The sequence below is a fragment of the Diorhabda sublineata genome, chromosome 5 (assembly GCF_026230105.1).
Source record: "Diorhabda sublineata isolate icDioSubl1.1 chromosome 5, icDioSubl1.1, whole genome shotgun sequence".
In the NCBI taxonomy this organism is placed as follows: domain Eukaryota; kingdom Metazoa; phylum Arthropoda; class Insecta; order Coleoptera; family Chrysomelidae; genus Diorhabda; species Diorhabda sublineata.
In genome coordinates, this window is record NC_079478.1 from 19,959,494 (window position 1) to 19,983,096 (window position 23,603).

Sequence of the window (23,603 nt, forward strand, 5' to 3'; positions counted from 1 at the left end):
GACGAATATAAAATATCAAAAAGTACTAAATCGTTTTCCATTATTGTTAATACTGCAATGCCCGAATCACATCAAATAACCTCAAATACAATAATCAACAAAGGCTCCATTGCTCTCAGCACTACTCTGCAATATATCGTTCTTTGTATCCGGTCGAACTAATTCTATACACTCATGAGCTGGCCTGCACTGGTCCAGTTCAGTGTAGTTCCAGTGTAGCTATCAAGAGCAAGCCAATAGTGTTTGTTTGATTCACGTCATGTTAGTCAGGGCCTGTGCACTAGAATAGGAGTTCAGGTCGATTTTCAGCGCCATTTCTGTTACTGGCTTACATCTAAGAGCTTACTTTTTGGTGTTTTATTTTTAAATGTTTGTCAATCTGGTTTCTGAAACCAAGTTGCAATCATGCATCGAGAAACAATGTCCATCTTGCAAAGGTGCATAAAATCTATGCAAAGGTGTTTGATATTGTTTGTTTATTAGCTATTTGCATTTTTGAGCATTTAAAAGTTATTATTGTTGCGAATTATGCTGTCGTGTTTACTTACTCGATATGAGTAAAGGCCTGCTGTGTACCAGGATGCACGAATAAGCAAGCGATAAGGTGAGAGTAATATTTACTATTTATCAACATGAAAACATTTAAATTGAAATCAAGTTCATATCTATTCGAGAATAACTCTTTTCTTCCTAACTTCATTAATTTGTATTTACGAAATCATTTTGTTGAATGGTTAAAATGTTGAATGATTTTATCCTTATTTTACTTTTTTATAGACATTCCATTCCAAGGAATGAAGACGTTTGCAGAATTTGGTTGCAAAAAATAAATAACCACAAGTTAATGCTTGCAAATACAGTATTATCATCACATAAAATATGTGATATTCATTTTGAACCAATTTGTAGAAACCCCATTGGCAGGTTAAAAAAACTTTCACTGCCAACTCTACATTTACCTGGTAAGAACTTATATTTACTATGACAATAAAACTCTTATGAATCCTAGTGACAAGTTATGCAGAGGAAAAGAATTGCTATTTCCTAACCAAAGTCAATCTCCCAATTTATAAACCATTCAATAGAAGCTCAAAACTCAAAAAGTCTCAAATGCCACTTGTGTAAAAATATAATATTGTCAAACGAATTAATTAAGGCAAATTCATTAATATATTCTAGGGAACATAAAAAAATCAATTCTTTAGGCATAAAGAAACAAATATTTCATTTGGAGAATTTGACAGACATTTCCTCAATATTTTGTTCAGATCATAAGGATTATGTAAATATTAGTTTTAACATATGCATCTTTCATTACATATGTATTATTAATAAAATTTTGAAGGGCAAAGATCAACAATATAAAGACTATGATGTTGTGATGAATATGGCATATGTTAAATATAGGGAAAGCTGCAAGAAAGACAAAGGTAATCATTAATTATCCATGGTTATAAAATCAGTTTTTTATATACCATTATATGTACCATGTACAAACAGAAACATTTTTTATACACTCCAACATCTCACTGTTAACAGTCCTAAGCCTGTTAAAGTGTGAAAGAAAATTTTTTGTTTATGGATATAGTTATAAAATGTCAAAAACAAAATAAAAATTATAATAATCATCCTGTGTTTCAATATTCCAACTACCTATATCTTATATAAACCATTTAATTTTGAAATTTAGATGGTCAAACCTGGTTGTCACATAAATTATAAATGAAACCAAAATACTTCATTTAAACAGCATTTTAAATTCAGGTATTTATATTTTTTTGTAAACAACAATATTTTTGTTTCATTCACAATTTGATGCAACAACTAGCTTCGAGCATTTAAAATTACTCGAGTTATTTTCAAATTTCAAATCTTTGATTTTAGAAATCTTTTTCTTGGTACGGAGCCAGTTCGAGAGATGTCGCTAGGATCGAACTTTGTCGTCAACATAATCATATTATTACAAAACGATAGTTATCGATAATATTGTCAGAGGTGATTATAAATATTGTTTGTTTTTTTATTTCCTTTCAAACATTTCAAGCATCATTGGGATGTTAACAGAATGTTTTTTTTTTAAATATACTCTAGCCAATACTTTATTTAGATAATTTGTATTTCAAGAGGATGTGGCGAATGGGAATATTTTCAAAAATAACTCAAATCAGGTATTTCTTATAGTAAACACACTGTTTCTAACACTGCACCAACATATTGTATAAATACACATAAAGTTATCTGCAGAGTCCAATGGTATTACTTGAGAGTTTTGCCCCAAGTAGGGAAATGTTTTATGGAATAAAGTGCTTGTCAACATGTATAGAAATAAAAGAAAATAGAATAAAACAATTTTTAAACTGGTAAATATATAATTAAGGAAACAAAATAAGTACATTACAAAAGTTGTTCTCTGGAATTCATAAAAATACATTTTTCGGGTAAAAATATCACTCAATGGTTTTAATAAATAGGTTTAAACTTAAAATTCTATAATATGTAACAATATCACATAAGAAGAGAGAATAATTAAAAAGATAAAATGACTGTTGAAAATCCAGTTGTGTTACCTATGAAACTTGTTTTTTTCTATGTCTTCAATTACTTGCAACAATTTTTGTCGTGTTTTTTTATTATTTTGACATGCGCAGCTCACTAATCCAAATAAATGCTTAGACGAATATTCCTAAAAAAAATATAATAAATAATATCTTGAAAATTTATCATCCAATAATTAAAGTTGGATAAGTGCAAGAGGACAACAACGTTCAAGTTTACTAACTAACCTTATGTTCCTTAATCCATGTTTCTAACTCGAGATCTGGTAAATAATATGCTTTAACATAATTTTCAACATATTCTTTGTGAGGCACTGGTTTTAGAGAAGATATTTTTTCAAATTTTGTCAAAAACTGAGTGAAATCCAACTGCATCAACGCTCTTCCACCATTAGTACATTTCTTAGCTTCAGAAAACCTAAAATTTTATTATCAGGAGCTTCAAGTATTGAGTTAAGACAAGGTTGAACATGATAATTTTCATATAATATGGATAGATTATATGAGAAACACCTCGTATCCAAAAAAAAATAAACTTTCGGGAAATCAAAAAAAGAATAGTCCATATTTGACACCATATATTTTTTTGTTTCTACAAGGGTTTGGTAATCTAATGATACCAAAGGATTATTTTTATTTTGATATTTGAAAAAATTATAAATGTTGGAGATTTTTTTATTCTCAAATGACAACATGTTTTCAGATATGAAATAAAAATAAAAACAATTCAAATTATAAATAAGAATGAATATCTTGTATTGTTTAGTATTTTTCATTTCAATAGAAATTAGTATTTTCTAATAATATATACAATTTTCCAAAAATTACTTCTAAACTCTAATTGTATCCTTCTGGATATAAGTAACCTTCATCATTTGGGCCACCTGAATCCAAACGGATACAAAGCACTATTTTTACTTTAGGCTTACTAAATTGTATGATTTAAAAAGAACCTAAGTTTTGTATTTAGAAATTTATTTTGCAAATGATGTCAGTCAACCTTAAATATTTCTTAAACGGTGCGGAAATCACACACAACAGGTCGGTCCCATGAAAGTTACCTTTGTTTTTGCTATTAAATCGAAAAACGCAATAAAATATAGGGTGTTCCATTTAAAATTCTAAAGTTGATGTTGATACTGAAGAATCGGGACACCCTGTATGATCCAAAAGTCAATAATCTAAAACTTCCTTTTAAGTTTTTTGATAACTCTTATACGTTCGGAGAAAAGTATATGGGTCACCTTATGTTTGACACCTCGAACATATTTGTATGGGTAAACACTGATTTTTGGTAGTATAGACAGTGTGATTGTTATGTAATGCTAGTGTAAACAGTGTCATTTTTAGTGTTGATGTAATGGTAGTGTAGACAGTGTCTTTCAGTATGAATATCAATAACAAAAATTTCATCTCAATTTTGGGCAAAAATGGACATGAGATGTTTCCCGAATGGCTAGTTGAAACAAAAGTAGAATAACCAATTTTTCAGCATCTATAATATGAATTTTCTTCTTCTACAGCCAATTTTTTACAACTAAACTAGTATACATAACTTACCCTTGTACTAAAGTATGAGTCACTATATGAGCAACGTTTGTCCAAATATTTTTATATACTTCAGATGAAATCGGTACTTTTAAAGATATTTCTTCTAAACGTAATGTAAAAATGTGTATTTCCTGAAAAATTAAATCAAAAATCAGTAACTATATATCGGTTTCGAACAATATTTTTGTCTTGTGCTCAACTAAAATTATACAAAAGTTTTACTGATTACACAATGAGTGCAGTTGTAAAATCAATAAATATTGAATCCATGAATTTTAATTAATAAATTCCGTAAAGTTTAAGATCAAAATAATTCTAATACAGCTTGGTCTCCCTGACTGCTACCTGAATTTCATTTCTTATTCTATCATTATATACGTCCCGGATTGGCCGGGACAGTCCTGGATTTCCATCTTTCTTACGTTCCGGTTTTTCAAGAAGCAATTTTTGAAATTGTTCTTATTTTTAATATTTATCAATATTCAATATCTGACAATGATATATACCAAGAGTATGATTATATGAAACTATACATTAGGGAAAAGAAAATTGCCGAATGGAAAAATAACCGAAATGCATCAATCCAAAGGTTGGTTGAAATGGTCTCTCGTTTTAATAATCGTGAAACAATATTTTTTTAATGAATAGCTTTTGGACAAGTGACAATAAAAGCGATATTACTTACTAAAGTTAATTATAAAGAAAATTGTACAGAATTTTATCTTTTAAAATAAGAAAATTTTGTACTCAGTAATTTTGATTACAAAAATTTGATTTATTAAAAAAATACTGATTTTTATTATATCCTTAAATATTATTTGTTCTGTATAATTTTTATTGAAAAAATCATATTCTAACTATTAATTTTAATTATTTAACTTAACTATTTAATTACTTACTCTTAATAATGTGTCAACATATGAATTGTGCATAGACCTAACATCTCTAACTTCCCAATTTATTTTGGCTATGTTCATTAAAATTTGTCTTAAATCGAAAGACTGTGCTACTACAGCCATATAAATGGGATTTCTTAAATCTGGAACACTCGCAATATTCTAAAAAAATATATTGATATGAGTATATTGTTACGAACAAATTCACGAAAAGGGTCCTTAGGTCGAATCTGTTTAGCTACAATGGAATTTTAGAATTCGCGCGACGCCTTTCATCTACTCTTTATAATTGTCGCGCCTTTGATGTTTCTTTTTAGAACTTTTCATTATAGCAAACGGTTTATTTACAGTATTTCTTTTAAATAATTTCTAAGAAAGTCTATTTATATATTTGTTGTTTTTTTTGTTCTAAAAGTTTGTAGAATTCTATTTAGGATTTATAAGGAGTTGTGTAAGAAAAGAACGAATTAGTGAAATTAATTGCAGAAATTGTTCAAGTGATCAAATGAATTAAGAACGTAGGAGACAGTGTTTATTAATTCACCCACGAATAGAAAGAGTGTAAATAAATAAGAAAAACATTACAATATATAAAAAATATGAACATGGAATATCATTATTTAAAAATAATAATGTTTTGATTTTTTTTATACCACCGGTCAGTTTTGCCTACCCCATAATCCATTTCGACTAATTTCTTTCATATTCTCCTACAAACCACAAATAATAGTGTCCGTTATTTGTTTAGTTTATACGAGCGACAAGTTAAAATTTGCCAGTACCGATCGATTTATTTATTATTCTTTAACTGGGAATTTTTTCTTCGGTGTTTATGATTGTAGTTTAGTCCCAGTTAACCCTGTGAAATGCAAGAACGTGCTGTGATTAATACTTTTTGGATCAAGATATATTTTTGTGAGGTGTTTCCGTTCTCGCAAATTCAGACTTAAAAATTTTAAATTGGATAGAACCAAGAAACTATCGGTTGAAACTCGTACATTAATACCGCAAGTCTTCATAGTCTACCCAAAAGTAACCGTACTATTGCCGCCGAATTAGAAATACCTCGACGTACCGTGGCGCTCGTTACAGTAAACTCCACATCGTTAATAGTAACCCATTATATACTCGTAACTATTGTCGGCACTTACGCGAAGGTTCACTCATTATTATCAAAAACATCAGCAGAAAAAAATACTCCCAGAATACCAACTGTCAAACATTTGTATCGCGATTAATTACACAGAACGTAACCGAGGTATGTTCTGTGATTAACTCTATGAAAGTTTTTGACGTGTTGACATTTGGTTGACATCTCTTAACCTTACTTTTGTAATCAGTAACGAGGTTAAATATTTCAAAGCTTTTTAAAAGATGGATCAAGCAGAGAATATAATAAAAGTTGGTGACCATATTATTGTCCAGAGGCAGGGTTACACAAAGTTACATAAACTAAAAGCACACGGTCGTTTAATATTAGGATCTTTCAATATAGAAATGGATAATGTGGTTGGTGAAAGATATTATGATACTTTTCAAATGAAAAATACTCCGGGAAATAAAAAAATTTATCTATTGGACAAAGTGGAAAGTGTGAATTCTGTAGTGAATAATTTAAATATTGAGAAATCTGGCACGGACAATAGAAATATACCAAATAACGCCGATTCACAAAGTCTCACAAAAGATGATATAGACAAGCTTGTAGATGAAGAATTAAGTTCAAATAATATTGTAGGTCAACTTATTAATAATTCTAAAACATTTTCGTTGAAGACAGGTTATTCACAAGAAAAATACATCAAGAAAAAAGAGAAAAAATATTTTGAATATGTTCAAATTAGAAAGCCTACAATTAGAATATTGGCACAGATGTTTTATAGACAAGACACTAATAAAACTCTAGGAATAAGGATAGATGATTTGTCACAGATTCTAACTTATTCTAATATTCATCCAGAAGGTAAGGATTACTAAATTTTGAACTGTCTATCCCTTTTACCATTGGCAATTGCTGGACTCTTGAAATTTTGATATTAACAATTCAATATATATTAAATATTTCTTCTTTTATAGGAAATCATCTTCTCTATGATAGTGGAACTTCTGGCCTTATGCCGGCTGCTATAACAAATGCTTTAGGTCCCAAAACAAGTGGACAACTTATACACATGCATCCCGGGAACGAATATCAAAGAAGTGCATTTATTGCGATGCAATTTCCAAAAGAACAAGCTGAGAGATGCATTAATGTTAACTTATATTCTGTTTTGAGGTGTTTTTATCAAGCTAAAGAGGTTAACGAACAATCAGAAGACAATACTTTTGTAAATGATAATCTTAATGAAGCTGAACCACTAAACAAGAAACGAAAATTGGAGACAGATAAGGTGGAGGAATTACAAACAACTAATGTTGTACTAGAAACACAAGAATCATCTCAATCTATGGTATCAAAAGAACTTCTAGTGCAGAAAAAGTCGTGGCAACTAGATAATGAGCGAGCTTGTAGACTTTTGGAACAAAAAGTAGATTCTTTAATAATTACAGCTAAAGAACATCCTGTTAATTTGGTTAAGGAACTTTTACAGTTTTTACATGGCAATAGACATTTTGTGGTGTTTAGTTCTTTAAAAGAATTACAACATGATCTGTATTTTTATTTAAAAACTCGCACTGACATCGTTAATATTAAACTTTGTAATAGTTTTATGAGAAATTATCAAGTTTTACCGAACAGGACACACCCTGAAGTAAATATGACTACTGGAGGTTATATTTTAACTGGATATAAATTAAATGATTAATTTTATTAATATTACATAGAAATTAATTTTTGTAATTTTATACTAATATAAAAATCTACATTGTTTTAATAAGTTCATCAAACAATCTATTAGTGTCTAAATCAAAATAATATTTCAAGTTCTATTCCTATTTAGAGTGGCATTTGCAGATGTGTATATTTTAACATTCACTTATACACAATCAGACTTAATAAGTCAAATACACAGAACAGTTGCCATATATTCAGAAACGATAGTCTTGTTTAACCTTCACAGTAATAGAAAATGTGAGCTGAGTACTTTGTATGTTTTGGTGAGATCAATCTAATAAACTAACCATCAGGCACTAGATACCTCTTTATTTCAACATCTGTATTCTATTTCATAAATGGGTTTAATATAATTTAAGTCTTTATTCATGCCATCTTATATAAACATCTAAATACAGAACAAGAAAAATGTAATGGTGTATTATTTCAAATATGTTGAAACATAATGAATGATCAATCTACAATTCACAAGAATGTTATTCATCAAGATTGAGAGAAAGCTATTGTAACCATATTATGTTTATTATTGATAATTTTTCTACTTTGTCAATTATTAATAATTAGTAGTCACCAAAAAACAAATTAATTTCTCAATTTCCTATTTTTATTCCAATCTGTTCAAGTCACGATGCTGCCAAAAGAACATTAGATGCAAGAGGAGTAGATAGGATAACCTCTAGATGGATGGCACAACTACTACCTACTAAAACAAAAGAAACGAAAGTAGGGCAAGACTGATAAGCTCGCTAAAGGGGGACAGACAAGCCTTTCATGTGACCTGTGGTATCAGCTACAGAACAATAGAAATAGCATAGGAAAAGAAGGTAGATAGGAGCAAAACCAATTATTAGGACAATATACAGGGGCTGAGACAGGCGAAGACTCTTCTGGAAAACGATAATCAGAGATCTGCTGAATGTATCACTCTGTGAATACTAAAAGGAGTCTTATCCAGCACTGTCGCCTCAATGGTGTGCAGATTTTGTTGCTCAGAGGACGAAACTTCTATTCAAAATAAATTAGTATAAAGAATTAAGTAGGTATTTGCGAGATTAAAAATGCAATTGCACTTAAACTAAAATTCATGGTGATAAATTGACAGATTCTGTTGGCACACTGACTATATAGTAGAAAACTTTTATTTCCAGGAAAGAGTAATTGATATAGTGCTGTCAATTATATTAACTGTTAGCACTGTGACAGTGAGGGAAAATTCGCATGTAAAAATAACAAATCAGATGTATTAAAAAATCTACTTACTTGTAGGTAAAACTGTTGTAACAATGCTTTATGATTCTGTGGTGTCAAATACTCTAAATATTCTTGTAAGAATTCGTATTCTTTAGCTAAAAATATCAGACTTTCTACAGCTACTATTCTTTCAGACAAACCATACAATGTTTCTGGATTTTTTAAATCTATTAAAGGTGAAATGGAAGGTTTATGAACTTTGCCGATTCGACCTGTATCTTGATCTATTGGCATGTTTTCTAATATCAGATCATTCGAGATTCTTTGTAATGTCATATTAAGCTCTTGAGAATATAGATTTGTACTGGAAACGCACTAAAACAAGAATTTAAAAAAAATAGAATAAATGTATGCAATGAAGATTAATACATACCAAGTCGGATCCAAAAAATAAATTTACTGAATATAAATAATAATCAAAAAGTTGATTCATAGATGATATAATACGAAAAGCAATCGGTTTTAGCAGGCGAGACATCTGAATGTATTTTCCCATTTGACGAAGTACAGTTAATGTAGTATTGGTAAGAATTGGAGTATTAGTTTGTGACTTTTCTCTTTTTTCTTTTCGACTTACATTCCTAAAAATTGTAATAATTGAAAAAAACTCAACTGTTTATAATTTGATATATATTATGGTATTATGAAGAACAATACCAACTTTCTTATACTAATGCCTAGATAAGTTGTAAAGGTCGCCTTGCATTTTAGACTTGCCCCCTTTGAAGACCTTTATAATAAGTGGAGAAATAAAGGCATACAAAGAACAGAACAGGACAAGTAGGGAAAGGAATATATGGTTCAGAACCTTCCATTTTCCAGGCGAAAACATACGCTATCCTTACATGTGCTGCTCAGTATGCACAACTTAACTACCTCAATGCAAAGATATTCATCCCAGCAAAAAACAGAGAAGCCCTACAAGCACTTGACACTTATAAAATTGATTCAAAGCTAGTATAGACTGCATCAAATCTTTGTAATCAATGGGAGCAAACAATAAAGTTACTCCCATGTGGGTACCTGGCTACATCGAAGTACACGGCAATGAACAAGCTGATCATCTCGCGAAAAAAGAAAAATTCCTTTCATCGGACCACAACCTTTCATAGGTTTCACAAAAAGTCATCAAATCATAAAATCGAAAAAAAATTTATCCTATTCCACCAATTGGTCTGAAAAAGTTCTTTTTTGCAAAAGAAGAGTTACTGGTATGCTTACTGGACACTGTCATACCATCTGAAGAACAACGTCGTTTCTGTAAGGAACCAAAGGAAACCGCCGAACATTCAAACATTTTAAATCCAGAAGAGGCAAGTTGCATAACCTCCAGGAAGGTAGCTCACTTTGCAAAGTCGTTGCTACTTGACTGGTGAACACTCTTGGGTACACAATAGATCCAAGTGTTAATAAGGTAGACTCACTACCTCAAGCCCTAACTCATCTAATATAATCTAACCTATGTTGCCTTCGAAAAATTATAAAATAGTTTTGATCTATGAGCAGCAAAATGGAACAAAAATGGGGACTCGTTGAGTCGTATTCATGTCACCAAAACTGATAAATATAATGAAGCATTACTAACAAAAGTAAACATAGTTTAAATATAATAATAACTACCTTAAATTATTTAAATCTTCCTCATAATCATTTTCTAAATCCTGATTGTCATCACTTTCTTCCGAATAATATCCTGAACCATCATTTTCTGAAGCCATGATATCTTCCTCTATTACAGTATTATCTAGACCAGTATCAAATGGGGTTCCATGTTCAGCAAACCGAATGAAATAATTCCCTATTATACTACTACCATCTAGTGAATGGGTTGAGGAACAACATTCCGTTGAATTAGTGGAATAGTTTATAGTTGTAGGACTTACTTGTGTACCAAAAGTCTTTATTGAATAACGAAAAGGTTTGAACTCCTAAAAAACACACATTATCATTTCAATTCAACTTTTACAAAAGATGATAATAAAAAATTATTTATTTATTTGGAAAAATCAAATGTATCCATTAAATGGTTTAAATCAAGTCTTTAAAAGGCTAATAAAATGAGAGGTATTTACTATGAGATGGAATGCTAGACTACTACTGCAACTAACCTATGAAACTTCAATGTCATTCATAATCTAACCAATGAAAATTCATAACCATTAGAATAGCAAACAGAATCAATAAAATTCATTTTCATGTCAAGTAACAGTTAATCTGAATGTGGTTTTAAAGGTATGAAAACGCAATATAGTAATTGTTTGACATGAAAAAATTAAAAAATTCTGGTACCGAAAATGTATGCTAAAAGAATATGTCCAAATAGATGGAGAATTGTTCTCTAATTTAAAATAATTCAAAATTACTTGAATCTTCTTTATTTGTTGCAACGTAGGTTACATTCCAAATTGTAATTTTTTCACCAATTAAAACCAGGGGTCTCAATTGGTAACTAGAAAATATCGAGGCTTGCCTCTATGTGCATCATTGGACCTATTAGTATGTGTCCAATTAGGACACTTGAGGTTATTTCAGATCTTTTTGTTTGGTGATGAACATATTAGCCCATGAGGCCATTCTCAGAATATCTGGGTGTTAAGTAACATGGAAGAATGGGAAAGGAAAAACACCACCTAAACTTTCAAAAGGAATACCATCGGATGGTGTACAGATGGTATAAAAATCACCGCAGAAGCTTTTGTTGGAGTATTTGGACTGGTACCAATCTCTAGACACCTGTCTGACCATTGTAAGGGCAGAAATACATGTTGTTGGATAATGTGTTAAAATTAATAGAAACTATCAGAAATGTGACACAAATTCATTCTGATAGCCAGGCAGTTAGCTAAACAGTGAGATTGATTCGGAGTGGTAATGTTGAATAAAAGTTGATAGAGCAGGTAAGAATAATTGAATCTCTTTAGTCTACAGCTATAAGAGAAACAGAGGAAACTAGAGTTGCTTCCCTGTGCTGGATCACTCCAATCCAAAAAGTTCCTTTAGAACTATGATATTACTAGATTCAAAAATATTTAGTTAAAACGAATCCTCTTCACTAGCTTCCTCAGAGTGAGCACCTAGATGTGGTCTATCAGAAGCTAACTAGTGTTGATATCATGGGAGGGAATGAAGAAACTTTATTCCCTTTAGTTTAACAGTTTTGGTGCAGTGGTAGTAGTAAATAATTTGTTCAGTATGAATATCACAACTTTTGGAGAGGAAATAAAAAGTATCAATAACTAGTTCAAACTATCAATTTTTAAAGAAATTGTGGAATCCATGAAGCATATTTTCAAATTCTATACAATATAAGAGGAGAAATTAACAAAGTATGTAATATTTATGTACCTGTAACTGGCTTATTTTGAAAGACGATTTGACTGGACAAATTTCCCACATTTCGTTCTCCAAAAATATCTTCAATTCCTCTAAGCGTTGTGCATGATAATTCATAAAATAATATTCACTTTGTTTTTTTATAGATTCTTGTAAGTCTTCAGATTTACTGGAACAGAATTCTTCTCCTACTTGGATTAACCTAAAAGTAGCAGAACATACACATATACCATTAGGTGAATCATAAAGTGATATAATAATAGTTTTTAGTTGAATAGATTTTATGATTTTTATGTAACTGAATTTATAAAAATAATTGGCAATCTCTATCATGTTCACAAGCCATTTTAATTTAAATTGATTATTCATTAATAATTGAAGTAATTTGAAGATAAACTTTTCTGAGTAAAAATCATCTGTAGTGAATAAGGTGAATAAATGAATGCAAATAAACACAAAAATACATTATAAGGAACTTGAATGATTAATAAAAGACCAGATCCGTATTTTAATGATCTTCGAGAGGTCTTAAGTGAAAAGTCAATGCATTAAATATGAAAAGTGAACAGTAAAATGTTTGAATTTCATGATTGAAATTATGATAACTTACCTATGAACGACTCTAAGCACTTGTACAAATTGATCAAACTTATACTTTGTTAAATCACCATTTAATAATAAGCTAGATACTTTTCTTTGTACATCATCCCATATTTTTATCAAGTTATGATTCAATTTTTGTTTGCTAGCGGCAATATCACTGTCCGATTCAGTATTATCAGTATCATTATCAGAATTATGCCATTTCATGAGTTTGTGGTAGCTCAAAACAATTTTGAACAATAACTTACAGAGTTGGACGAGGCAAGGTATAAAAACGTCTACATCTATGGACTGAAACATGAAGTATTTCATTTATATCACAAACATGGATAAAATTCAATCCTTCTTTTAGGAAACTATTTTCAGCCAATCCCGGCAAATATACATTAAGATAAAACTTACTTGACATAAAACCGTGTATGGATTTTTTCCACTATTTTCACTTGATTCCAATGCATCGGGGCATGAAATATATGATTGCACTACATTAAATGATGAGTTATATATTGCAGTTATATAGTGAACATGTAAATTGTCGATCATGGATACTTGTGATTTATCTAGAAGATCATAAGCAGCTTGAAGTTTCATATAACGATCTTTGTCAAAATGAAAACAAGTCTGGAAATAATAAATAACATGAATAGTGATGTTGTTCAACAAAACTGCATTTGATACGACTGAATAAATAAATAAATATATTTTATTTTATAAAAATATCATTAATGTAATGATAAGGTAAGAGCACCAGTGGCAGGCACTTTGGTGAGAATATTTCTTTAAAAAAATAATTTCAAATAAAAGAAATAAAGAATATCTTTCTTCCATTTTTAATGCAGGGCTATTAGATAGTTAGTATTAGGTAGATGAACATAATTAGAAGTTCTGAAGATTTTTATTTCTTGGGATATGCATTTTTTCATTTAAAAGTGCAAGTCCTGTACTAGATATTGCATGATCAAAGTCAGACATCACCGAGTACCAGTGGCAGACAATATGTTAATACTGCTGAACTAATAACAAACTTAAAATAAAATGTTTAAAAACAAGACAGTGTAATTCTAATTATTTAAAAAACAAGATACAAAAAATCATGATTATCAGTATCTGAAAAATTCAGATTTTGTGTAAATACTTGGGTAAAAAGTAGTTTTCAAAAACTGTTAAATTCTTGCTAATGCGCTGGGATAAATTTGGATATCAACATAAAACCTTGAAACCACCTACTTCTCTTTTGGAATTTTTTATATCAAGATCGATTTTCAACTCAGCTGCTAACTTCCTAGCATCAGATTCTGAATTTCTGAATTAATCTTTGTTATTAGAAACTTTCTCTTTACTATAAATTTAATCCACCAACAATTTTTTCTTCTTATTTTGGAGGATACATATAGGAAAGTCCCATGTTGTCCCAATCTAGATATTTCCTATGAAATTATTCCCAAAGGGTAGTCCTTAATAAATTACACAGTATGAAGGCAGTGGCTAAAGGTATATCATTTCAGCAGGCAGACAAATCTGACATCTGCTCTTTACTCCATATCAATATTTTCTTTGGCATGTGAAATTAAAAAAAAACTGTTTTTTGGTCCAATTTACTTTTGTCTACTTTGTGACACAACATATTCTCCATTGTACCTATAATCAACATAACATGTCAACCACTGATACAAATTAAAAATATGTGTACCCAAAGTCGGCTCAGCCATTTTGAAAAAAAAAAATACGAGTAACTTTGATTTCAAGCCCCAAAGTTAAATAGTTATTACCCTAAAGTTACAGAAAACTAAAGATATTGAATATATACTCACAATATGTATTTAAGAGTAGTTACCTCAGCAAAATCTTTTAGAATTCACATAAATATCATAATTCACCTGACATCAACTTCTCTAAATGGCACGAGGATCCTATTTTTAATTTACCTATTAATACATAGATAGTTTTCTTAATATTTGAGGATCAAACTAGAAAGTGTCAGCTATAGGTGCTTTTACCTTAACATAACATAAAAGCAAGTTCTCAGCACTAACAATCAGGAATAAAAATATAACTTATCTCCAATATAATTATGAAGTTTAGCTATACAATAATGAAGCAAATGATTGTAGTTTGATGTATTATTCCTTATTTACTATATATAAAAAATATATGTATATTTGAGATATGTAGTTTGAAATGGTAAAAGATCACTTTGTGATTTTTTTGGAGAAATAAAGAGTATAAATAATCAATTGATATACTTTCATAAAATTAATAAACATACCTGAGCTAATATTCTATCTAGTTGGGAATCTGTGTTTTCCAAAGTTTCTTGTATTTTGTAAGTCAAGGCGGCTACACAACTGAAATGCCTATATTGACTAGCAATTTTCTGACATCGTTTCAATTCAGTTATTATTCCAACAAAATCCTCTTCCAACATCATTTGCTGACATCTTTTTTCAAAGCTGTGCTGCGTACATATGAAAAGAGACAAGTTCATTTATTTTGTAAACTATTGTAATGAAAATTAAGTAGCAGAATCATTCATTTTTAATTACATTATAGTTATTTATGTAACAAGTGTGTAAAGTAGCAGTTCATGCAACAATCACATGAGTCGGAAAAACGCCTTTACACACGAATTGCATACAATATTTTTTCTACTGCCGAAAATTCTATCAGAATACAAAAGTTTTATAGTAATTTCCTATCCGCTCTTTAGAGAAACTGTAACGCTTTTATTGTTTCTTTATAAAATATATATTTTATTAATATTTTAATCATGATTAGAATAAATTATAAAAACATGAGAAGATTTCAATTATTAACAATACCAATGCTAAAGGTGCAATTTATAAAGTTATTAAATTTTATCATTGATTCTTAGTTTTGTCAACTGTTCCCTTCAGAATGCACCAGAAATACCAATTATAAATGCCACCTAAGAATAATTATAAATGACAAGAGAGTGACTTGAACCTGGAACCTTCCGCATGTGAGTCTACTCTATCCACTATGCCACGGAGACCTTGATAGATTTTTTTTATCCACCAGTGTGTAAAGTTTTATGCACTTATCAGTATGTCTAAAGAACATATTTATGCATGGTAGTAGAAAAAATATTTTTATATTGATACTATCAAATTTGCAATATTTATTGTCAATATGAAAAATTGTGTATGAGAAAAAATTAGTAATTAATCAATGTCATTGAATGCCAATTATCATGTTTATAAGACGATCATAATATTGAATATATTCATCTGTACATATTATAAACATAATAATTGGCATTCAATGACATTGATTAATTACCAGTTTTTTCTAGACTTTTAACAGTATAATTATTTTTAGAAGCAACTTCTTTTACAAGCATTTCTAGATTTCAAATGAATGAATATGATTCTTAATTCGACAATATATAACTTTTATTGAATTCATTAATTCTATTAATAAATAATTTTCATAATATTGGGACTATTGAAAAAAATTAGACCTATCACAACTTAAGGTTGCTTTACATACACAATTTCAACCCCTAAAATTTAAAATCTTTAAAGATCACTTACCAAGTCTTTAATCATTTTTAGGTGGTTCAAAAAATTTTGAGCCATTTTTCTTTTCCTGTAATTTGTCAAAATCCCTAAGCTATCAGTAAACTGACTCGCTGCAATTTTCAACTCTTTTCTACTGATTTTACACAATGCTAAAGTTTCTTTAACCTTCTCCAGAATTTCTATTATCTTTTCAAATTCTCCATTACAGCCAGTTTGATGTTCAAGAATTAGCTGAAGAACTTTTTTTGAAACAACTTGATGCTGCTGTTTTAATTTTTTGAAGTCTCTCTGTATTTGGTCACAATCCAAAATTTCAGGTAATTTCTAAAATAATATTTGCTTAGTGTACTGAACATTATTTGAAAATTACACATATTACTTCAAGCTCAAATCTGCAAATATCAAATTCTGGATTAATAGAAAAATAAGCAGCCTCTATACTCTCCAGTATGTCTTGATCAGCTGGTCTGTCCACTTCTTGTACAGTTTTACTGTTGATGGAAAGCGTTGGTAAATCAGAAAAATGATAATTAGCATCATTAAAACCCATCGAAGGTATTTTAGGAGGCTAAAACAGATTAAATTTTTATTATCCAAACAAAACTCCTACTTATAATTCCATGAGAAACAGTCATACTTGTTTATGTATCAATCCCAATAATTTATTTTTCAGTTCGTCCATTTTATTATTCTTTAACTATATACACATTCATGTAATTTTTTTAAACAAAATCACAATTAAACGTCAAACTAATGAATGTAAAACTTGTGCATTTGTTGTCAATATTTCGACACATGTCACTTTCTGCTTCTGTTTTTAGATGGGGTCTCATTATTACAACACTAAAATCACTTATTTTGAAAGTAGAAACCTTAAAACATACAAAGTATAACACTATGTACCCACATTAAGCGCAATAGTCTACAATTCGGTGTCAGCTAGAAGAACTTTTGTTTATTTTTAAAAGTTAATAGCTGGAAAACATAACTTGTCAAATTAACCTCAATTGCATGTAAACATTTTTAACAAAATAAACATTGCGTATTTTATTCGATTTTATACGAAACCCGTTGAAGTAAAATATTTCAGTTCTGTTTAATTCTTCATCAACGAGTTGTAATGAAGTTTTTCAATAATCCTTATGACGATTATACCCCCGATGGATTACAAGAGGTGAGTATTGATTACTTCGTTTTCAAATTATATATCGTTGTTGTTATAATGAATGAATGAGATGTTTTTAATTAATACAGAAATAAACAAGATGTAATTTTGATCTATATGAATTTTTTGTTTTTTGGAACACAATATATTATTTAATGATTTTAATCCATAAAAGATCCAATAGGTTAGAATTATGTTTTTGTAGACAAAAACTAAAGTAAGTCAATGTATCAATTTGAAATGGCAATCTACTTTGGAAAAATTGCTGACCTTAGACTACAATGACTATTCAGTGTATACTGGAACTGCTGGCATTGCCTTGCTAAAACTCAATAAAGAACCAGATGACATTAAAACAATAAAGGTAAAAATTTATTTGATTTTAAATTACAAACTCTCTCAGCTCAAACATTTTAAACCTAATTAATTAGATCACATAGGAGTTATATGAAATTGGATAGAATCATTTTTGATCCATGATAATTTAACTCTGTACAGTGATCTGATCACAATGTTTTTTATTTTTTTTTTCAATATTTGTATCATTTGGTTAACATTTTCTTTGTTTAATGAATATAACAAAATCTAATTTTCACTCCTTAGATGCTTTCATATGTTTTTAACTAAGTACAATATATTTCTACTTTTAAAAATATATTTAAAATCTTGAATGTTTTGGAAACGTCTATTTTTGTATTTTAGGAAACAATAAAACTTCTATCACTTAACAAATTAAAAGGAAGAAGACCTACATTTCTCTGTGGTGATGCAGGCCCCCTTGCAATTGGAATAGTGTTGAAACATAAATTGGGAAATCATGATGAAGTTAAACAATTAATTTTGAAGTAAATATCTTCTAATATACATTTCTAGAATTTTAGATGTCGTTCTCAGTAATAAGAATAATTATTTGATGAATTTATAGATATGGGGAAAGTTTCCTCCTAAAAAATTGTGGCAACTAAAATATAACATCATAAAAGCGACCTCGAACACATAAATATATACCACTTTTAGCCACTAGTACAAATCTGGTCACTTTTTCGTGTTTCTAAACGTCATTTTGGGGGTTTGCCGCTCGCCTAATAAGAGTTCACGAAGACGAAAACTGAAAGAGAAACACTTGAGAGGTGGTGATTACTGCTAGATTTAAAAAGTAGTAAATCTTATCAAAAACACAGCTACACTTCCTTGCTAGCTTCCTTAATGAAAGCATCTGATGAGATTATGTCAAGCAGATACTGACAAGTATAAATTATATTAGGGGAAGGAAAAATTCCAATGATCTAATCTCCTTGAAGCAATCAATCATTACTACTCTGAAACTAAAAGGCGAGAAGTGTTGAAAGCAGGCACAATCAAATTTAAAATGTCTCACTTTCTAATACATGCAACATGCATCTTAACTAAGATGGAATTTCTGGAACTTTTGTTGTTATTCTTACTGAACAGTGTTGTTTACAGTGCCAGTAACCAACCAAGTTGTTGATAACCAAGTTGTTGTGGTTGATAACCAAGTTATTGTCTTCAGACTAAAGGTAAACTAAAACCTAATAACTTGACCTATTTGTTTTATACTAAATTTTCCAATTCCAAGGAAGAAATTTGAGAATTTCCGCCAGGGAGGTTTTCCTGCTTTAATTAATTTTCACTGGAGAAGGTTTATTTTTGGGTAAGTGAAATTATTAAGTTTTAGTTTATCTTTAGTCTCTGAAGATGATAATTTGGTTATCGAAACGCGCGTCAGATAGTGTTATTGTAAACAGCGTGTTCAATAGAAATCTTATTGATCTAGAAATAAATTACGTTTCTTTTCACTATATTTACTTATTTTGTTAACACACATATTTAAGTTTCTTATTTACAATTTGGGTGCCCAAATACTCAAATAAATTCAATTAAATATATACAATTTTCTATTTTTAAGAATGTTTTGTTTTGTTAGAAGGAAATTAATATGTACAGATGGTTGTTGTTTGTTTACAGTTTGTGTTTGTTCATTTTTAGACTTACTAATCTCAATAAAGATGTATTAGATTTATACTCTGATCTGGCTAATGAATACATGTATGGCAGAGTGGGATATTTATATGCCATTCTTTATGTAAACAAATATGTTTGTCCACCTCCTTTTGATGACAATTATATCAGTCAGGTAAGTTTAAAGAACTATTATATATTTTTTTCTGTTCTAAAATTGGTTTAAAATATGTAATTTATTCCAACTTTCACTTTTGCACACCTTTTCCGGTAATTCGTGTACTACTAATTTTTCACTTACTTCCAATTTATTCTCATTGACATTTTGTATTGCAGAAAATTCAGATCTTTATTGTTTTCATGTATTTCCTAATTATATGAACTTCAGCATTTCATTTTGGAGTCTAATAGTTTTAGCATACAGGGTTATTTGTTCATTTAAATATAAGTTGTTATAGAATTAGATAAGAGTAATTCTTTATCTACACTTTTTACTAAATCTGCAAAATAAACAGCCATTTAGCCGAAAATTTGAGTATTAACCCCCCAAAACAGCTCTGTTTTCATATGGAATTATGTAGGTGGTGACATGAAATAAATTACCCTTATTTCTCCTGGATTGTTTCTCTTATTAGTCAGTTTTAATAGTAGCTTTAGAAATTAATTTTGTATCACTTTTTATCTCCCCTGCAGGAGACTCTTTCTCAGGAAGTGGTATTCGGCCTCAGTAAAGTATTTAAATAACTGGTACTCAGATAGCCACCAGCTTTATAACAAACGACGTTGAAAATTAATAAAACAATGTGGAAAAGCTGGAAACACCTTAATTATATAATATCCAAATTAATATTTATTGTTAAGAACAAGAAAGTTTCAGAAAAAAATTATTAAAAAAAACATCCTGGATGGTTGCAGCCCTCACTGAATTCCCAGTTGTTGGAGTTGAGTTGAATTTGTTTGTTTATGGTGTACCGCTTAAGTCTTTCGGGTGTGGTTGAAACTCCAACCTGGTGGCTATCGAACTGCGGGAAAAAAATAAAATGAGGAAGGAAACGGAAACACAAATGGAAATTACTGAAGAAGGAACGAGTAGAAAGAACAGATTTGAATAAAAGGAACTGACATATAAAAAAACTGAACTTATATTTTTTTAAAATATAACCAAGTAGGAATCTGTTCTATCCTATTTATGTTTCTCAAATAAATAGAATAGGAATTTACATGAAATCTATCATACAAAATTTGCTTAAAACAAAAGGAAATCCATAAAGATAACTGGAAGTTTTGTGAGAATAACAATGAAAAAGGAAAAGAAAAACTTACCAGCGAATATAAAGAATGAAATCACCACAAATTTACTAAAATTTACTTTAATTTAAATTGTAGATATGTAGAGGACGATTCATAATACATACTGAGATTTTATTGATTTTTCGAATGGAGTGGGAGGTTGATAACAAATTAATTTCTTTACCTGGAATGTTAGAATAAATAAATCCAAAGTGACTACCGTGCCACAGTACGTAAACAAACAAATATTCAAAATGTTTGAAGAAAAACGTAACAAGCCGAATGGCATGTTATATACCTAAAATAAATTTCTTTAATGTTTGACTTGAACGTTAACATTGAAAGTGTCAGTTCCTATAAAAATAACTCTTTTTCGATAGTTATCACAGTCCTAAAATCTATGAAACTATAAATAGAATCGTTTAGTGTTCTTAACTCAGAGACATTACTGTAAGTAGAATCTCATACATTCATACTAAAACAGTGAATTTGTTCCACACTGTGCTATCAATTTTACACCGCACTGGTTTGGAAGAAGAATTCGCAACTCTTTCAAGCCTGAAAGAAACGTCACCAGGACCAGATGAAATACCAGTTGTCTTCTTGAAACATCTCCCCTTAATTGCTCACGAATTCATCCTTAACCTGTTCAATACCATCTGGCTGCAACATAACTTTCCTGAAAAGTGGCGTGAATCCATAATAATTCCTATACTGAAACCACAAACCATTAGAACCCATCCTGAATCCTAGACTCATATCACACACATGTGCTATGTGCAAACTAATGGAAAAAATTATAAACAACAGACTGCTCTGGGATCTAGAAAAAAGAATATTATATAATTATAAAAGAATATTATATTATTATACCGGAACAAAGCGGATTTAGACAACATAGATCAGCCCTGGATAACATAATAAACTTGGAAAGTGAAATAAACGAAGCATTCGTCCTAAAAAACAGCTGTCTAGCTATTTTCTTTGACATTAACCGAGCTTTTGACACTGGAAAGGCATGTTTACATCATAAAAAAATTATACGAATTCAACATACATGGTTAATGCCTGGATTTTATCAAAAACTTCCTTAGAAATTGATGACTTGGTTGTTTACTGTAAAGGAAAAAATATTAAAAACCTCTTCTCACAAAGTTAGGCTTTTATCCATAACTGATGAAACAATTGTAGATGAAAATTATTTTAGTGTAATTTGATGTAAATAAATATCTTTGTTTATAGATCATAGAGACCATCCTAGTAGTAGGAAGGAATATGTCAAAAGCTGGTCGTTTTAAATGCCCTTTAATGTATGAATGGCATGACAGTTATTATTTGGGAGGCGCGCATGGACTTGCTGGTATTTTATATCTACTTCTGCAAGCCAGGGTGTATTTAACTGAAGATGATTTAAATAATTTAATAAAACCTACCATAGATTATTTATTAACACAAAGGTAGAGTACATGTTGATTTAATTTTATGGAACCATTTATTTGTTCCACCAAATTCTCATCGTTGATATTTCCTATAGTATCAGTGATGAGTTGTTGATTTATATATTTTGGAAAACTAACAATTTTTGATTCCAAATTACTTCAATAAATGAAATTTTATAGATTTCCCAGTGGTAATTTTCCATCTTCTTTGGGTAGAGATGCTGATAAGTATGTACAATGGTGTCATGGATGTCCTGGATTTGTTCCTTTATTAACTACTGCCTACAAGGTACTTTTTCTATTTATCACCCTAAAAGTTACTACAAACGGAGGTTTAAAAATTCGCAAACAATGGTTAATAGTTTATTTTTTTTTTAATTTGTCAAGAAAAATACTTTTTTGTTTTAGATTTTCCAGGATACTAGATATTTACATTCGGCACTTGAATGCGGTGACATAATTTGGCAAAGAGGATTATTAAAAAAGGGGTACAGTTTATGCCATGGGGTCTCAGGAAATGCTTATTCTTTTTTGGAATTATATCAGACAACTAAGGTAATAAATTTAGTAAGTCATTAAAATATAGAGATCGATAGTGTTCATAAGATGTACCTAAATTCTATTCGACAATATTGCATTGGTATTATATACTTTACCTATTTTAGGAAGAAAAACACCTTTACAGAGCTTTGAAATTCGCTGAATGGTGTATTGAATACAAGAAAGAACACGAAGAAAACTATCCAGACAGACCTAAATCTTTGTATGAAGGTATTGCTGGACCAATGTATTTTCTGCTGGATATACAAAAACCTTTGGAAGCTAAATTTCCCGGATATACGCTATAAATATATAACGACTGATTTTTTTGTTGGTATAATATAAAATGTATTTAAAACTATATCAAAAATTAATACTCATAGACTTCATTCCGGCCAGGCTAGATTTTTGAAGAGTGGTGAGGTTAACATTTAGAGATTTATGTAGCACACCACGTATAATGCGACTCCGATTATGTTTGAGGGAATACCTGGTGATTTTTGAATTATTTCATCAATACAGGGTACCCCGGAACTTGATGCAAAAAGTAGATGACATGAAAATAATGCTGTGACAGAAGAAAAAATTTCATACGACCGCTCGTTTCTGAGTTACAGCCGTT

General features: G+C 29.9%; 3 protein-coding genes and 1 long non-coding RNA gene across 4 annotated transcripts; 3 read left to right on the forward strand and 1 right to left on the reverse strand.

Annotated features, from left to right (window-relative positions):
* The first annotated feature begins 249 nt into the window (after positions 1-249).
* Positions 250-1,628, forward strand: LOC130444558 (uncharacterized). The gene is made up of 2 exons (XR_008909971.1): positions 250-604; positions 778-1,628. It is a non-coding gene; the product is annotated as an uncharacterized LOC130444558 (long non-coding RNA).
* A 671-nt stretch (positions 1,629-2,299) lies between these two features.
* LOC130444555 (syndetin) lies at positions 2,300-17,380 on the reverse strand. Its single transcript, XM_056779758.1, has 14 exons — positions 17,205-17,380; positions 16,947-17,135; positions 16,580-16,891; positions 15,292-15,480; positions 13,428-13,646; positions 13,033-13,316; positions 12,435-12,624; positions 10,710-11,017; positions 9,463-9,670; positions 9,099-9,404; positions 5,006-5,164; positions 4,116-4,237; positions 2,784-2,973; positions 2,300-2,683 (listed from the first exon to the last, which is right to left on the reverse strand). Exons 1-14 carry the CDS (start codon positions 17,247-17,249, stop codon positions 2,564-2,566), a joined length of 2,841 nt encoding a protein of 946 aa, XP_056635736.1. The 5' UTR covers positions 17,250-17,380; the 3' UTR covers positions 2,300-2,563.
* LOC130444556 (tRNA (adenine(58)-N(1))-methyltransferase non-catalytic subunit TRM6) lies at positions 6,247-8,249 on the forward strand. Its single transcript, XM_056779759.1, has 2 exons — positions 6,247-6,965; positions 7,079-8,249. Exons 1-2 carry the CDS (start codon positions 6,377-6,379, stop codon positions 7,807-7,809), a joined length of 1,320 nt encoding a protein of 439 aa, XP_056635737.1. The 5' UTR covers positions 6,247-6,376; the 3' UTR covers positions 7,810-8,249.
* Position 17,381: 1 nt separating the features above from the next.
* LOC130444559 (lanC-like protein 2) lies at positions 17,382-23,342 on the forward strand. The gene is made up of 8 exons (XM_056779760.1): positions 17,382-17,741; positions 17,938-18,096; positions 18,435-18,577; positions 19,740-19,887; positions 22,245-22,459; positions 22,622-22,730; positions 22,850-22,996; positions 23,107-23,342. The coding sequence occupies exons 1-8, from the start codon at positions 17,688-17,690 to the stop codon at positions 23,287-23,289; spliced, it is 1,158 nt and encodes a 385-aa protein (XP_056635738.1). The 5' UTR covers positions 17,382-17,687; the 3' UTR covers positions 23,290-23,342.
* The last annotated feature ends 261 nt before the right edge of the window (positions 23,343-23,603 follow it).